This window comes from Phyllostomus discolor, chromosome 2, assembly GCF_004126475.2.
Source record: "Phyllostomus discolor isolate MPI-MPIP mPhyDis1 chromosome 2, mPhyDis1.pri.v3, whole genome shotgun sequence".
Classification (NCBI taxonomy): Eukaryota; Metazoa; Chordata; class Mammalia; order Chiroptera; family Phyllostomidae; genus Phyllostomus; species Phyllostomus discolor.
Window position 1 is genome coordinate 197,281,527 of NC_040904.2, and position 14,077 is coordinate 197,295,603.

The 14,077-nt window shown below is 41.8% G+C and overlaps 1 protein-coding gene across 1 annotated transcript in view; it reads right to left on the reverse strand.

Moving 5' to 3' along the window:
* Positions 1-14,027, reverse strand: part of CCDC38 (coiled-coil domain containing 38) — a 38,229-nt gene extending 24,202 nt beyond the window's left edge. Inside the window, exons 1-5 of the mRNA XM_036016981.1 lie at positions 12,451-14,027; positions 7,989-8,042; positions 5,152-5,252; positions 4,510-4,675; positions 133-197 (exon numbers count right to left, since the gene is read on the reverse strand). Coding sequence (XP_035872874.1) covers positions 133-197; positions 4,510-4,675; positions 5,152-5,252; positions 7,989-8,028 — 372 coding nt within the window. The 5' untranslated portion in view covers positions 8,029-8,042; positions 12,451-14,027. The remainder of the gene's footprint in view (positions 1-132; positions 198-4,509; positions 4,676-5,151; positions 5,253-7,988; positions 8,043-12,450) is intronic.
* Between the last annotated feature and the right edge of the window lie 50 nt (positions 14,028-14,077).

Consider the following 14,077-nt stretch of genomic DNA (forward strand, 5'->3'; position numbering starts at 1 on the left):
AGTGGGTTTAGAAGAAGCGGACCGGAGAGGCAATAGATCTGGGCATGTAATGGAAAAATAGAGTGTCCCGGTGAAACTTTGGCAGGGCTACGCAAGAAGTCTTATATTTGGGAGACAAATCATTTTTACTACCTCGAGCAGAAACCTGTGTCTCTGGTCATTAATAAATTCATGGATATTCCTTTTTGCATCTGCACCTTTAAAGAAAATTGAAATTGATTTAGGTTTAGTTCATTATCCCTCTAAGATGCATAAAATAAAAGCTATGTAATTAAATGATTGCATTCAGTATGTCCCTAGACTTAAAAAACTAATTTAATTAGAGTAACTACCACTTATTTGTGTCCATAATATTCCAGGAATTTTATTAGAGACTTCAAAACACCATTTTACTTCATCCTAACAGTAATCCCAGTGAGGTACTTGTTACTATCCCTGTCCTGTACGTGAGGTCTTGAGGCTCAGAGACGTCAAGATGCTTGTCCAAGATTGCACAGCCAACAGGTAGAAGGAGGGGCGGAGGACGCCGAAGCCTGTGCTAAATACAACTTAGCTGTTTTAAATCTTAACCCTTTGGCCATTCTGGACATAAAACTGGAGCCTATGGGTAAAGTGTGTTTGGAGATCACAAACCAATTTATGGCAGGAAAGGAAAAGATGACAACCAGCTTACCGTTTGGCAATAGAAAATACCAAAGTTTCCTAACAAGGTTTCTTTGTTCTGGAAAGATTATACAACATGTAGGCTGTATTTCAATAATGTTTGCCTCGTGAAAAACTAGCAGAATGTGTGATATCAAGTAAAATCTTTTACTAGTAATGTACTTAGAAATAGAGAGAAAATAGTATTTCCCAAATAGCCAGTGAGCCTGGGCTGCAGGAGGAAGCCCACAGTCTCCCTGGGATTGTGCTCTGCCTCCACCTTTTAGCAGCTGTGGGATGGTGAGTCAATGACTTTCCCTCTTCAAGCCTCTGTCGAATAGGATGCTAACTGTGGTGGATTACATCATGCTTCAAAAATATTTGCTGCCCCTCTCTGTGAGATCATCTCCATCCCCCCACCCCTGCCCCTGCTCCATTGATGCCGGGCTTGCCCATTAGCTTGACGTGGCCCCATGGGATGTGACCTATGTTGCTCCCAAGAAGACATGTCTCCCTCTCTCCCTCTTGCCCTAACTACAGCACCATCCAGGCAGGGTCTGCTGCTTCAGTCCAGGCCTCAGTGAAAAGCACCGAAGTTGAAGAGTGAGTGAGAAATAAAGCTCTGCTGCAAGCTGCTGAGGTTCGGGACTGGTTTATTACCATGGCATAATTTACCGAGTAGATATGCTATCATTACTGTCCACCTTACGGTGGTGTTGCGAAAACGAAGCGAGGCAATGTATTATAGAACATGTAGTAATTTCTTAATGATTGCTAGCTGTTGTTATTTCAAAAATACAATTGGAATAATCACTTAATTTTTCAATAATAATAATTATCATAATCGTTGACGAATAGTGCCGAGGGTGGATGACAGACAAGTGGCTCAGGAGTCACACATGCACTGGTTTAAATTCTGTGTCCGCTGATGACTTCCGGTAGGAAACTCAACTTCACTGAGCCATGTTCCCCAGGTAAAAAGAGAGGAGGAGGCAAAACCCAGTAACAGCAGTTTGTTGAAGATTAAATAAAATAACATGCATGAAAGTAACAAATGCTGAGTTAGCACAGTTTTTTAAAAAATACTTTAAAAAGACTTTTTGTTATAGAAATCATCAACATTCATATAAGCAGTCCTCTAAGGAACCACCACGCACGTATCACAACTTCCAAGTTGTCAACATTTTACCAGTCTTGCTTCGTCAGTTGCCACCTTTCATTCTTCTCCTCATTGTGATATTTTAAAGCAAATCCAAGATATTATTTCACTCATAAATACTTCAGTATGTAACTCTAACATATAACAAAAAATGTAAACATAACCATAATACCACTATCATCCCAAACAAAATTAACAATTTCTTAGTATTGTATACCAAGTCTGGGTTTAATTTTTTCCTGCTGTCTCAAAAAAACCTATTTAGAATTAAAAAACAATTGAATTTCAATAAAAATCAATTTGGCTGGTATGACTCTTAAAGTCCATTTTTAAAATCTACAACAGCCGCCTCCCTCTCTCCACACACTGCCCTTTCTTCCACGCCTTTTATCTGTTTGAGAAACCAGGTCAATGTTCCTGTAGAATTTCACACAGAATAGATCTGGCAGATTGCATTCTTGTGGGGTTATTTTCTTAAATTTTTAATTGGTTTTAGAGACAGGGCGAGGGAGGGAGAGAGAGGGAGAAAAACATCAACTGGAACCGGCAACCTATGCGCGTGCCCTGACCAGGAACGGCACCCACGGCCTTCTGGTTTGCAGGACAACACTCCAACCAACCGAGACATGCTGGCCAGGATGGTTGTGTTGAGCATGGTTCTCAAACTCCCGTGTTTACTTGATTAGATTCAGGTTCAATTTATTTAAACATTTTTAATAGAAAAAAAAATGAAAGGCCTTTCCATGGCTTTCATTTGGACAATTATGATGGGTCAGATGAACTGAAAATATATTTCAATATCCAAAAATAATCCTATTTTATAGGGTTATTTTAAATATTATGGCCATGTGCACCATTCCAGGCTACTTTAAGATGCTACTGTCTGGCTGAATGGATGTGATTTTTCAGCTCCACATAGACTGGCTGTAGTGCCTTGCCAGCTCTCAGGCAGCTCTGGCAGCTGCTTTGACCCAGAGACCATGTGTGGCAAAGCCCCACACAAAGCACTACAGTTCCTGGGCGCCCGAGACCCCCACCACTCCCAGGGATGTGACCCAGAGGTGCTGCCCTTTAAGTCAAGCTGCTGGGCGCAGGAAGGTGGAAGCGTGCTTCTGTCACATTCCCAGTGGGTCCGTCTATGGCAGTTGCCCGTGTAATTTTTGGGATGGTGATATAGTAGTTTGCCACTGCTGCCTACACAGAAACAAGATACCCTAGGCTCCCAAAGTAGGGGTCGCTTGCTCATGGGACTATCATGTAGGTTTGTCGGTAATCTGAATTCAGGCAGGAAGTGCAAGGCTGGGGAATAAGGGTTTTGTGCAAATCAGTTCTCAGTTGGAAAGGGTCAGAGGGGACTTTATTATTTTAAATGAAGATGCCCAAATATCTGTGTCATCAGCAGAAACTGACGACCTGATTGCCTTTGCGGACAGAGCCCAGGTTACCTTGGATAATGCTGGACAATTTTACCGTTCCCTTTTCAGGAGTCTGCCCGACACCCTTTTCCCCTCTCTTAACCACCAGTGGTGTCGAATGGGGTCAGCTGCGGTGTCGTGCCTCCTCCCTACGTCAGACTGCCCGAGCAGCAAGGGTTTTAGAAGTTAGCCACTTTGTGCACAACTCTTTCTAAAACATGCCACGTGTGATTTAAAATGCACTTGGTGACTCAGGATTCGCCGTGTGACAGAGGTGAGCCTTAGACAGGAGACACAAGACTGGACCTAGACCCTCCCTATCTGGGGTCCAGTCACGGGTGTCACTGCGTCGTCTATCACCCGCCGCTTTTGCCTGCGGGAGTGCAGGCTGTGCACCGCCAAGACCTTCTAAACGAGTCAACAAGGCTTCCTTTTCTACAGTCATTACTGAATCCCAAGCTCCTTCCTAAGTGGTTTTCTGTGGGGAAAAAATGTTTTCAATATTTGAGAAAGCGCCTGGACTTCAAGAGCCAGAGAAATGTGTTTTATTGAGGTACCACAGCAAATCCTGGACACTCGGTCTTCCTCCCTCCCTCCCTTCCTCCCTTTCTCCCATTTTAGTTTTTAATTTAAAGGTTTGAATAAAACTCATTTTGGAGACTGTCTTAATCAATCCATCATCCTGGTATTAATCTCTTTAACCTTGCTAGCTTCCAGCTGCTTCCTATCTGGTTTGCGGGCACTTCTCAATCTGACAAGTAGGAAATGGCCATGATGTTTTGATTCCCAGGCCTCCCTCTTTCACGGAGCGGTAGTTAATAGTTTGTAGTATTTTAGCATGTTGCCTGCATAGGTCACTGAAACAGGTTGTTTTTGCAACCACAGGCAAACTATTTCATTTTATTAGCTTCCTGATTCTCAGTATGTGAATTGTATGGCCCAGACAAGCAAGACTTCTCTTTAGAAAGACTTCTTTTAAATTCAGTTCTAGATTCACTTCTAGATGGAGAACGGAACTTAAATGGCCAGAGCCATTAACGTCAATGCTGTGGCATTTAGGCAGTGGCTGCCTTCCTCAGAGCCACGAAAATGAGGGACAGCCTGTTTCTTGGCACATTATGTTTTCCTATTTAAAACAGATTTTCTTCCGACTCTCAACGCCCCCCATCTACAAAGACCCCCCAACCATATTATGAGACAGCACACTTTGTGTTTCTCATCTCCAGAATAGCCACCAATATCAATAGTAAGTATTCAAACAGTGTGTTTAAACAAACAGCCATTTAGACTCACCTTCTTGTAACCTGAGAATAAGAGCAGGGTCCAGCATGAATTTCTCAAACGAGCCAGCAGCGGTGTCAGTGCGGATTGCTATCTGGCTCAGGTGTGAACGACTCTTCATTCGTGATGAAAAGGTAGACTTTTGGTGGATTTTCTTGTTGTGGCTCAAGAGTTTTTCCTGCCCAAGTGAGAAAATTTGAAAGAATTTCTAATATACCAAAAATAACATTGTCTTACAACAAGATGTCATGGAATGTAAGATGTACTGTTATTTCATGCACTTCCAGTTGTGTATTCCACCCCGTCTCTATAGCTGGATCTCAGTTTCAGGAGTGAGACAGTATGAAAAGATGTGGCTATTAAAATCAATGAAGTAAGGTTATATGTGTACTTGTCATAGTGGATTGTAGTGTGTGTCTGTCTTCCTCCAGTAGGGGGCGATCGTTAGGTCCCTACCACAGGCTGGGTACTGTTCTGCTGTGTGTGTGTGTGTGTGTGTGTGTGTGTGTGTGTGCATACCATGCCCCAGCACAGTGCATAGCCCATACGTCGACATCTGACTCCGTGCCTTACCCCAGCAAATTTTGTAAAAGTGACTGATAAGAGGACATGTTTCTAACATTGATTGAGATTGGGATTTTAATAAAACCATACCTTTTTCTTTTCTGCCATTTCAGTGTCTTTGAAAAGAAAGAGATCTTTGAAAAAGATCTTATATGGCCCCTGCTTTTTGGTGGACTCATCCTTTTGTTTATCTGTTAAGAAAAAGAAAAGGAAAACTTGTATCACCCCTTCTCTATTGACCAGGTGGCCAGGCTCCCACCAGCCAGAGGAGAGTGAGGGGGATCAGTAGGTCTTCACAGAGGAGGGTGCAGTCAGCTTTGCCTCCCCAGCAGGATGTGGGGCCAGCATCCAGGGGCAGGGGCTGCGGCTCCCCTGTCTGTTTCCCATGGCGCTGAGCACAGTGCTGGGTGATTCACAGGGGATGAGTCTGTATTTTTTGTGTGTGAGTATTTAGATAAAGGGGCTTATTATAGGTTAGTGGGATCATATCTTGAGATATTAACGTGTTGATTCTTCCCACCCCTACACATATACTCACCATTATTACCCTTATACCACCATTTCTGCCACAATAGATTCATACAATACCCTTACAGAGAGCCTCAGTCTAGAGAGTCTTGAAAGAAGTCAAAGATAATAACAAGTGTGGGCGAGGATGTGGAAGAACTGAGCCCTCACGCACTGCTGGTGGACATGCAAAATCACGCAGCCACTTTGGAAAACAGTCTGGCAGTTCCTCAAGTTGGACATAGAGCTGCTGTATGATCTAACCGTTCCACACTTGGGTATGTATCCAGGAGATGTCAGAACATTTGTCCACATAAAACTTGTACATGAATGTTTGCCACACTAACCTTAGATTTCTCACAGCTTTTCACAAAGAACCCTAAATCCTTTAATAAAATAGACTGTTCAATGCATACTATTTGACTGTTCTGAATCTTGCTTTTGTTTAATTAGTAATATATTTAGGAGTTCTTTTTACATCAGCATTTACATATTTATTTCATCAAAAAAAAGAACAGCTATCCAGTGGCCCATTCCTTGGATGTATCATACTTTATATAACCAGTCCCACACCAAAGGACATTAGGGTTGAACCCAGTCTTCTGCTATTTTAAGCAAGGCTGGATTGACTGTTCTTATATGCTTCTTTAATCACCGAAGCACACCTATCTGCAGAATAAATTGTTAGCATGGTCCTTTGTTAGGCAAAATCGGTTCTGGTGCTTGCTGTGACCGAGGCCATCTTAAGAAGCAAGTTGCTCTGAGGTATCAACAGTTTGCCCACGTCACCTGAAAGGAATGTTCTTATATAGGTAAGTAGGCCATTAAGTTGTTTAATGCTTTGGAATGCACAGCTCTTAACAAGCACACATCACTGGGCTACAAACCACCTGTGTGCCTGGAGACTGCATAGATCAAGCCCCCATCCCCTTTTGGGTGTGGAAATCCACCTTCTTGTTGATGCCCAAAACTCTTTTCTGTCCATAAGTTCCCTTAATAAACTTTGATTCCAGAGTTGTTCGCCTCTTTTTTTTTTTTAATCTCTTGGCCTGTCCTTCTTGCAAGATCAATTCCAATATACCAGTACTTTGGGAAATTTTCTCAACACCCTATTTAAATGCTTTTCAGATAATTTGGCGGTCCCTCGGTACCCACTTTCCCTTCTTCTATAGCAACAATTTTCAACCGGTGTGCCACAAGAATTTTTAAAACATGCAACACCTGACTGTTCAATCAGGGGCACTGACTTCTTTCCCTGCAGATTGTTAAATGAAAAAATAACAGCCAATACAATAGCCATCTGGTGTCGATGAATCAAAATTATACTTATTTTTTGTTAGATCAGCAAAAGATGTCTTTTAATGTGCCACAGAACTTTAGAAATTAGTTTATGCAAGCCACGATGTAAAAAGTTGACTAGCTGTTCTCTAAGAATAGGGCCCTTAATTCTAGCTTGGCACATACCCAAAGCAAAGACTATATTTTATCTTATCATAGTAAAGACTATATTTTATCTTTATTTTAAAGGGAGGTCATAAAATGACCTCCCTTGGAGCTGGATCTAGCCGTATGACTGAGTCCTGGGGAGAGGGGTTGTCAGGAGAGGTGGGGAGTGCAACTTTGAGAAAATGTCCTAAAAGGAAGGGGCGTGCCCCTCCCCTCCCCCTTTCTCCTTCTTGCTGGCAGGAGTATGGACGGGTGTGATCACTGGTACAGAGGCAGTCACCTAGGACCAAGAATACAGGCCAGAAAAAGTGAGAAGCAGCCCAGGCCCCTGATGTGAGCCTCCATATGGATGGACTCTGGAGTGCTTATGTGCAGACTTTTTTATCTAAGAGAGAGATAAACTTCTGTCACATTTAAGCCCCTGTTCTTTTTATACGTTCTGTCAGCTGCAGCCAAATGTTTTAATTCTAAATACAGAGAGGACCAAATTTCTTTCAAAGAGAATTCCTATACAGTGCCTGTTACCTATAACAAGTTCTTGGGGCTCTCCAGTTTTTAAATCTTCATCACATTTATGTTTAAAAAATTATTACTACATACCGATCGATACTAATTCCTTGAAAACTTGCAAAGAAGTGGGAGGATAACAAGACAGAGGGTGGTAAAGGAAAGGACATATTTTCATAAAATGTAGTTATTCATGTCATTTATCATAACAAATAATTGAGTTAATCATTTTATGTCATGAAAGACTGGTAATTTCACTAAATACAACAGTATTTAAAGATTTTTCTTTTGAGAATTAAGGACTAGAAAAGAACTGTCTGAGCAAGTAGCTTATAAGTTCTTTATGTAGAGAGACCATGTCTGATGTTCACCGTGTAGCACTCTCCTTTTCTTACTGGCCCAGCCCACTTTGGAGACTAACTGTGCTAGGCACGAAGCAAGAACTCAGGGACTGGTTTCTTCCTTACCTTTAGAAGCCAGTGGTTTTGACAAAAAAGGTGATGGCATTTTGTCTCCTGGTCCTGTCCAAAGAAAATAAAACACATTGGAAAACATTCTATAAACCTGGCATAAAGTCACTAAATCCAACTGCCGGTTACTCCCAAATAGGCTTTATTGCTTTTAAAAGTAGTGCAGGGACTTCCGGTCAAGATGGCAGCATAGGTGAGCCTGGCTTTCCTCCTCACACAACCACATCAAAATTACAACTAAACTACAGAATGACCATCATTCAGAACTGTCAGAAATAGAGCTGAGAGGAAGTCCTACAACTACAGAATTAAAGAAGAAATCGTGTCGAAACTGGTAGGAAAGGTGATGGTGTACACATAAAATGGATTGCCGTGTGGCCCCTTAAAACTATGCTGTAGCATTAGTTACTCTATAAGGACGCCATACTTATACTCTATAAGCAAAGGACAGGAATAGTGTGGATAAAAACACATGGCAAATAAGGGAGGTGTTTGAAATGTTCCCCACACATTAATAATGGTCATCGCTGAATTGGAACAATCTCTCCTTTCGTTTTTATCAGGTTTGGGATGCGGGTTAGTTGAGTGAGGCAATCAGCTTAGCTGCAAAATTTAAGGAAATGCCCCCAAAACTCAGTTAGTGACATAAATAACATGCTAATGCAAGTCTTAAAAAAATCAAAATTAATGCAGGAAACAATTAAAGATAAAATATCAAACATTTAAATGTGGATGGGGTCTCACCACACGTAGATGACTCAGAGTGAGTGTCACGCTCGCCACACGTTGCCCCAGCCCACAGAGCTAGCCTTAACATTTGGGTATTTTGTTTACTACAGATTTTTGCATTAAACCTTATTTTTTAAAATAGTGAGTTAAAATGTTTGATTACAGCGTTTTTGCCTCCCCCTTAAATGTTGCATGCAAGGCAAATGCCTCATTTGCCTCACCCTAATCCTTGTCTAGAATGTGTGTGCTTTTTTGTATCATTCAAATTTCTCAATGAGCTTGTGAAATTTTTACAATAAATAATAATAACAATGGTATTTTAATTGGGGGGGGGGAGAAAGGATATTCAGGAGTCTACATAAAAAGGTGTACCCACAATAGGAAAAGTGGGACAAAACATCCTATTTCAGGTTTCTCATTTAATTTGTGCCTCAGCATTCTCAAAGAGCCACACTTAAGAGCCAAGTGTCCCAGAGGCACTGTAGCAGGTGATTAAGAACACAGACTTTGACTGCCTGGCTGGCATAGCTCAGTGGATTGAGCGTAGGCTGCGAACCAAAGTGTTGCAGGTTCAATTCCCAGTCAGGCCACATACCTGGGTTGCAGGCCATGACCCCCAGCAACCGCACATTGATGTTTTTCTCTCTCTCTTTTTCTCCCTCCCTTCCCTCTCTAAAAATAAATAAATAAAATCTTAAAAAAAAAAGAACACAGACTTTGGACAAGCCTGTTGGTTTGGCATTTACAGATGTGTGAGCATGCTCATTTCACATTAGAAAATATTTCTTGAGTACCTCCTATGTGCCAGGCACTGTTCCAGGTGCTGGAGACAGGGCTATTAAAAAATAAGATATGCACACAAAAAGGACAGAAACTATTGTCTGCATGGAGCCTACAGTTTAATTGCTCAGCATCTCTGAGTCTCAGATTCCTATTGCATAAAATGGGAATAATAGTCCCATTTCTAAGGCTTCCATGAGGATTCAATGAGACCAGCTGCATAAACAACAAGGCAAGGTGCCTAGCATAAGACAGAACTCAGTAAGTGTGTGTTATTAAGTGTTAATATTTACTAGTTAATATGTGATTTGACTTCCAGTAATTATAAAAACAAAGATGAAAAAGAAATTACATTAAAGTTTATAAAAGAGAAAAGTTAATAAAAATCTACAGCACTGATATTATTACTGAGAATTTTTTCATAGGTATTAGGTTTATTCTGACAGGCGGGAAAGAAAGATTGGTGAAAAATTGATGCTAATTTGTGGGGTTGATAATATAAAGACTTGCAGATTTTCTTAAATTTCTGTTTTGCACTCATCTTCACTCCTAAGGTTCTGCTCACCTCTTTCTTGTCATACTTTTGTTTCTTCAATGCTTCTCTCTGAATTCGCTCTCCTCTCCATCCCCACTCCCATTCCGTTTATCCTAAAAAGTCTGTCTTCAATAAACACCTTATTCATGGGTTCTGGCACTCTCTCACTTACAGGAAAGTGGAAGTTCCTCTTTCTCTAAGCCAACTGTGAATAGCAGATCTCTGCTCGTATTCCTCCTCTCCAGTGACTCATAGAACATGTACATAGAACGAATAGTTTCTAGAAGTTGTTATACTTCCGTACTTCCATGTGTATTAACCCCCCGCTGATTAATGAACTGGTTGGGGAAGCACACATGAGAGAGGAAGAGAACCAGGTACGCTGAGGAGGGGACTATAACGTTCTCTGAACTAAACCAATATGATGCACCAACCAGGAAAAAAAAGTGTTTGTTGAGCAAAATGAAAATAATATAATGACTAACCTATAGCTCAGTACCAAAAAGAGGGGAAATGTTGTTGAATTGCATAGTAAATGCCTGCAAATTTACGTCTAAAATACAAGCTCAAATCCAACATCTCATAGCTGAAGAAGATAAAGAACTCAGAAAGATCAGGGATTTAAAATAGTGCTAGTGGCTGTAAGCCATTATTTTTACACAGGGTCTAGAGGCTAATGACTAAGAACACAGACTCTCGTCATGCTCCTCCCCTCACACTTCAATTCCTTATCTTCCAAAAGGGAGGGTGAGAACGGTGCCCACCTGCTGGGACTGTTAGGTGAGTTGACATATGTCCCACCCTTTGGACAGCATCAGGTGTATAGTAAATGCCTTGTAAGTAGAAGCCAAGGAGAAAGCATTCTAAGGAGAAGCAGCAAGGACACTGGTACGCACAGAGGACAAAGGGGAGTGATGGATGGGGTCAGAGAAATAACAGAGGCCCTGAGGATTATGGACTCAGTGAAATGAGAATCATGAAATGAATCACTCTGACCGCTGAGCTGAGAAGAAATTGTAGAAGGAGATGAGGGTCCCATAGGGAGGCCTGTTGGAAGGCAGGAGATAATGGGGTCTCAGGACAGTGGTGGAAATGGCGAGAGGTGGTCAGATTCTAGGTAAAGTTGGAAAACAGCTTTAGAAGCGGCTGGGGGTTTGGACGTGGGGTATGAGATAGAGAGCCCAGTCAGGAAAGGACGGAGTTGCCATCAACCGAGACAGAGAAGGCTGCGGGGGAGGGGGCGGTTGGGAAGAGCAAAGCTTCAGTTTGGAACAGGCTAGCTAAATTTGACACATTTATGAGACATCTAAGGGACGCGGATGTAAAATATGCTGTTCTTCCAAGTGAACCCTATGCTGTCTGATTTATTTAACATTTGCCTTCCTCTAACACCTCTAGCAATCATACGTGGTCACCAAGTCAGCGTCTCTGATGCGTGTCATCACAGAGGCTGCGAGAAGGCACTGCGGAAACACCCTGGCCTCTGGGGGCAAGCAGGTTTGAGTCCTGCCTCTGATTCTTACCAGTTCTGTTTTTTTGTTTGTTTGTTTGTTTGTTTGATTTGGGTTTTTTGTGGGGGTTTTTTGCCTATCCAATTGAAATAAGTGTACCTCAAGTTCCTCTATCAAGTATGGATACTAACACCTTTTGTACAGGCTTATTGCTATTTTCAAACACAGATAAAGTAAGCAAAGTGCTTACGTACAGTAGGCTGATGGAAATAATTGATTCTACCATTGTCAGAGCAGACATCCAGGTGTGTCCTCTTTCTGGTTCTCCGTGAATAACTACCAGCATTTGAAAAGAACAGGAGGGATTACTGATAACTAGCTTTTATGAGAAATCCTGAGTTAAAGTTCTTGAAACTGGGTCATTGGAGAGGAATCTGCCAGCAATGTCAGTGCAAATTGGAGAAATCTGACCCGCCCCACCCCGCCCCGTTAGTGCAGTCTCGTCAGATTCTCCAGATTCTCAGTGCAGAAGCATCGTGCAGGTGGAGGTAGAGGAATGGGTTTTATTCCGTCCAAACGTAAGCCCTAGACCAAGTCTAAATAAAATTAACAATAACAATATCTACCAGATATTATTCAAGGAAGTTTCTGTTTACATTTTCCCACAACTCTACAAACTCAATGAAAGCAGATATCCATATGAGGTGAAGACCTTTGTCTCCCACATGCAAATGAGGATGTAGACAGATTCTCTCAGACCCAATGACTCCCGGCTTTTTCCCACCTCCTTCCCACCCACTTGGACAAATAAGGAGAGAAAGGGCTGTGAACTGTGTCCTCTCTCTAGCCCAGAGCCAGCAGTTTTTTGTTTGCCTGAGAGCCAGGAGCCAGGAGGTCCTTGGCCTGACTGAGCACTGCCTTTCTGGGTCAGGTCAGAGGGAGAGCGCACCGATGAAGAAATCACCTTCAGCTCGACCTTGAAGGCCCCGCTGACGTCAAGCTGGCTATTTGGCGTAGACTTTTCTGTTGACATCTCTGACTGCCCCTTTTGCAAACTGAAAAAATAACTGAAGGTCAAGTGGAAGGGAGATTGAGGAAGGGAAATCAGCCAGTGTGAGTCAGATGATGTGACAACAACCCTGGACACTAAGAGCTGCCACTACAGGGATGTTGGTTGCCACGGACGAAACACATTATCTTTCCTCTCTGTAGTTACTGAATGGTGACCAGGGAGGAGGGAAGTCCACTCTCATCCTTCTTGCATCTGCAGACCTCTGGTTCGCAGGGGCCATTCAGGCAACGTTGCTTATCTGGACTGTAATCAGGTGCACTCACTGCACCCACAGATATAAATCCCTGTTTTAAAAGTACGATTTCTTTTAAACTTGTCCAGAACTTGTAAACTTGAAGTACACAGTGCATTCTGTGAAGTCAGGAGGGAACCTAGTACTGCTGAAATCTAACCTTTAACTTAATTGACCAACAAGAGAAAGGGCAGGATTAAAATAAACTACTATCAATAATAATAGCTATGACTTATTTAGAGACAGGCAGTGGGCTAAGTGTTTTACATTCCATCGCAGTTAAAGCTCAGGTAAGTCCATAGAGTAGAAATAGTTATCCTCACAATACAGATGAGAAAACTGAGGCTCAGGGAAAGGAATTTCCAAAAGCCAAACAGCTCATAAGTAACAGAAATGGGATTAAGACAAGTTAACTGAATCCCACAGTCTTCTATTTTCCTATAATTTCCCTTCACCCTCTATAATTGCATAAATCTGCAAATATACATGCAAAGTGTGACATTCAAGTCTTTAGCATAAAGTTTATAATGTAAAATTTTAATATTTTCTATGAATTAGTGATTCTGTGTTTCTATTTTCCACTGTTTCTACTTTTCTGTCTATGTATTATACCTTTCTTTTAAAATCTGTGTACGGACACACACATCTGTTCATGATGATGTGTCTGTGCTGTTATGAATAATGTATTGATTTTTTTCTCCCTTTTCCGACTCTGTGACTCACATTGTCTACTGAATTCTTTCCCAGTTTTTTTCTTTGCTTTTTCTTTTCTCCCTGACTGGGTTCTCTTTTATGGACACAATATGAAGCCAAAGTATATTCTTATTTATTGTGTCATCTAAAGGAGTCTTTGCTTTTCTGTTGTTCTGAGATGGCTTTAAGATGACACTAAATTGACTTACTGTTATATGTTCCAGGTTTACGGGCCTCACACCTCCTTTAATGGTATGTTATTGTATCCATAAGTGTCTTCCTTTTGACTGTGGCCTGTGCTGGGTGGGGAAAGTCCCTGTGTGTCTTTACATGTTCCACAGGCCTAATGACACAAAGCTCCTACTAAAAGAATATAAACTGAATAAAGTAATCAAGAAATTCCTAACAAAATGCAGCCCTGACAGTGTTTTCACAGCAGCTGATAGGCAGGGAGAGCTGTGGGTGAGAATCACAGACCGTCTTCCTTAAACAAACTTGATTCGGTCTCCAGCGGGCGATGCAAATGAAGGGTAGGCCTGACCAGATACAACTGGGGGCGTGGGGCACACGGAGCTGAAACCACCTTTACCTCAA